We start from the raw sequence: 3,251 nt of genomic DNA, 5'->3' as shown, positions 1-3,251 counted from the left end.
TGAAGAAATCCATTTATGGATTAAAGCAGATCAGTAGAGAGTGGTTTGCAAAGCTGTTACATGAGCTCAAATGCCAGGGTTATGTACAATCCAAGAACGACTATTCCTTGTTTACTAAGCGTTCTGGTACTGACATTACAATTGCTGCCGTTTATGTCGATGACATAATAATAACAGGTACCAATCTTGATACCATTACGACTTTCAAGGAACATTTTCACAAGTGTTTTAGAATTAAAGATCTTGGCTACTTACATTTTTTTTGGGCTTTGAGGTTGGCTACACTGAGTCTGGTATAACTCTGACTCAAGCTAAATTTACTAAAGAGTTACTGGCAGATTCTGGTCTTACTAGCTTCAAGAAAGTATCTACTCCTTTACCATTAAACTTGAAGTTATCAGCTAACACATGGGATCTTTATGCTGATCCAGTGCTTTACGAAACTCTCGTTGGCAAACTTAATTTTTTAACCAACACAAGACCTGATCTATCTTATTCTGTGCAAACACTTAGTCAGTTCATGCATTTACCACGATCACATCATTTTGAAGCTTTGGAGCATGTCCTACACTATGTGGCTTGTTTAGCTGGCCAGGGAATTGTCCTTAATGGATCAAATGCTTTAACTCTCAAGGCCTATTCTGATTCTGATTGGGCTGCTTATCCCAATACTAGACGATCTATTTCTGGTTATTTACTTCTTCTCGGTTCATCTCCCATCAGCTAGAAATCTAAGAAACAGACTAATGTTTCAAAATCCTCTTCTGAAGCTGAATATCGGGCGATGGCTGCAGCTGCTTCTGAAGTTGCTTGGTTAGTGCGTTTACTTGATGACATTGGCATTACTAATCTGCAACCCATCACCCTATTCTGTGACAACTAGTATGCTATGCACATTGCCAGGAATCCAGTTTTTCACGAGAGAACAAAATATATCAATATTGATTGCCATTTTACCAGGGATAAAGTGCTTGAAGGACTCATTCAATTATCATATTTGCCCACCAATGATCAATTAGCCGATTTGTTTACCAAGATTCTTCCATCTCCTCAGTTTAACATGTTAAAGTCCAAGCTTGGCATGAGTTTCCCCATCCCTAGCTTGAGGGGGCTGCTGAGATTCAAAATAACAGAGATATAAGTAGTACATCACAGCTTTCGACATCAGGATCACATCAGCATTAGTGTATCAGAATCAGGACATATTTGTAAATAGCATTGTTAGTATTTATATAGTTGGTATTAGAAAGTTAGTTAGTCAGTTAGATCTGATTTCTCTTTTCTTTGTATAGCTTCAATTGTGTAAATACATTTCAAGCTACTATGTGATCAATAATGGAGTTCATAACAAATCTGAAGCTTCTTGTGTTAAATCACGATTGATAACATACTGCATTCTGAATATTCCTCTGAAAGCAGACGTTAATGTGGATAAATTATATTGGATTGGTGAGATGACTAGCTTGTACTCTGTCCGTAGTGCGTACAAGATGATTCAGAGTCAAAAGGGGTTCTGGAATGATTTTGCTAGTTCAGGGGTCTGGAGTAAGTTATGGAAAATTAAAGTCCCCTCGAAAGTGCTTCATGTATGCTGGAGGGCTTTAGCTGGCTGTCTTCCGACGATGACTCAGCTATTTTGCAGACGAGTTCCAATGCGGAAGGTGTGTCCTGTTTGTGGTGAGGAAGAAGAGACGATAATCCATGCCTTAGTGTTTTGTCCGGTTGCAGCAACATGTTGGCATAAGCTTCATTTTGCTGCAGGCTCTCTCGTGACAGATGATTTTAATGAGTGGTTTTCGCATATGCTTAATAGGTATTCAAAGGAGAGGTGAGTGATGTGGCAATGGCTTGCTGAGGGATCTGGAAAGCCCGAAATGAGCTTGTATGGCAGTAGAAACAAGTTCAGGTAGATAATATAATTAAGTCGACCTTTAGTTACTTTGCACAGTGGAAACAAACTCAGAGTTTCACAAACATTGCTCTTTTTCCTAACGAAAATATGGGAGATGAAGTATCTAGCTGGGTTAACCCTCAAGTGAATGAAGTCAAAGTATCGGTTGATGCATCCATATTTATTGAACACAACGCTTACGGCTTATGTGTTATTTCCAGGAATTCGGAGGGGGTGATGGTGTATGCTAGAACATGCAGGTACTGGGGGAGAGTGGCTCCGGAATTTGATGAAACTATGGCTGTGAAGGAGGCATTAAGCTGGTCCAAGACAGAGGGTATGAAGGTGATAATCGAGTCGAATTGTCTGACAGTAGTGCAGGCAATTCGAAGCAAAGTGCCCATGATTTCTTCCCTGGGTTTGTTGGTTGAGGAGTGTAGACAGCTTCTAGGCATGCAAAACAACGTTGAGTTGTTCTTTATTAAACGGTCTGCTAATATATGGTCTGCTAATATATGGCCGCCCACAGTTTGGCTAGGGCTTCATATTCTTTTCCAGATCGAACCTTCAATAGGAGTGATGTTCCTGGTGAGGTTGCTAAGTGTATTGTGAACGATTTAGCTTCTTAATAAATTCCTCCGTTTTGAGTAAAAAAAGAATTATATAATGCATACTACTTTACTTTAATATGCATTGTATAATTTATGAAGTTGATTAGATTATATCGTGTACTACTAATTAGACAGGTGTGTCTAGTTCTTATAAAATAGATATTATTTAAAATTTATTGAATCGGTAAGAAATTTTGTTTTAATGATATTAGCTATAATGGTTAATCATATTTAAAAATAATATTGATTGCTAATTTTAAATTTTAATAGTTTTATTTATATTTTATATTTATCTTTTGAAAAAAAAGAGGTCATAAATTAATTATTAATAATTTTTTTTAATTTTTTTATTTATAACAACTAATAATAAAATATACAATTAATAAAAACTTTTTTTTGATTAGTTGTAACAATCTGAACATCTGAAAAATTACTTAACAAACATTACCTATATATTATAAAACATTTACTAATTTTAGTTATTATCATTTATAAGTAATTTTTATAAATATATAATTTACATTTAAAATAGTTATAAAAATAATTAATAAACTTAGTTAGTAACGGTTTTTTTAAAACAAACAATGAAATTTCTTATAATCTTATAATAAAATAATTTTACACTTAACATTAAATAAAATTAAAATATAATATTTAAAATTAATATAAATATATATTATAACTATTAAATTATGAATATATATATACATGTATACCTACACACATAAACTAGGGTTATAGAGGGACAA

The 3,251-nt window shown here is 34.4% G+C and overlaps 1 protein-coding gene across 1 annotated transcript; it reads left to right on the top strand.

Moving 5' to 3' along the window:
• The first annotated feature begins 784 nt into the window (after positions 1 to 784).
• LOC141659811 (uncharacterized) lies at positions 785 to 2,503 on the top strand. Its single transcript, XM_074466736.1, has 3 exons — positions 785 to 882; positions 1,319 to 1,828; positions 2,113 to 2,503. Exons 1-3 carry the CDS (start codon positions 785 to 787, stop codon positions 2,501 to 2,503), a joined length of 999 nt encoding a protein of 332 aa, XP_074322837.1.
• Positions 2,504 to 3,251: the final 748 nt, after the last annotated feature.

Source organism: Apium graveolens, chromosome 5 (assembly GCF_009905375.1).
Source record: "Apium graveolens cultivar Ventura chromosome 5, ASM990537v1, whole genome shotgun sequence".
Classification (NCBI taxonomy): Eukaryota; Viridiplantae; Streptophyta; class Magnoliopsida; order Apiales; family Apiaceae; genus Apium; species Apium graveolens.
Note: the sequence above shows the minus strand (reverse complement) of the source record. Positions and strands in the feature narration are given on the sequence as shown.

Bases quoted from the DNA above. Each gene is read 5' to 3' on its own strand.
- LOC141659811 (XM_074466736.1), top strand. From the start codon at position 785: ATGGCTGCAGCTGCTTCTGAAGTTGCTTGGTTAGTGCGTTTACTTGAT. The intron at 883-1,318 runs GTATGCTATGCA...ATACATTTCAAG, and splicing joins ACCCTATTCTGTGACAACTA to CTACTATGTGATCAATAATG. The intron at 1,829-2,112 runs GTGAGTGATGTG...TGTTATTTCCAG, and splicing joins AATAGGTATTCAAAGGAGAG to GAATTCGGAGGGGGTGATGG.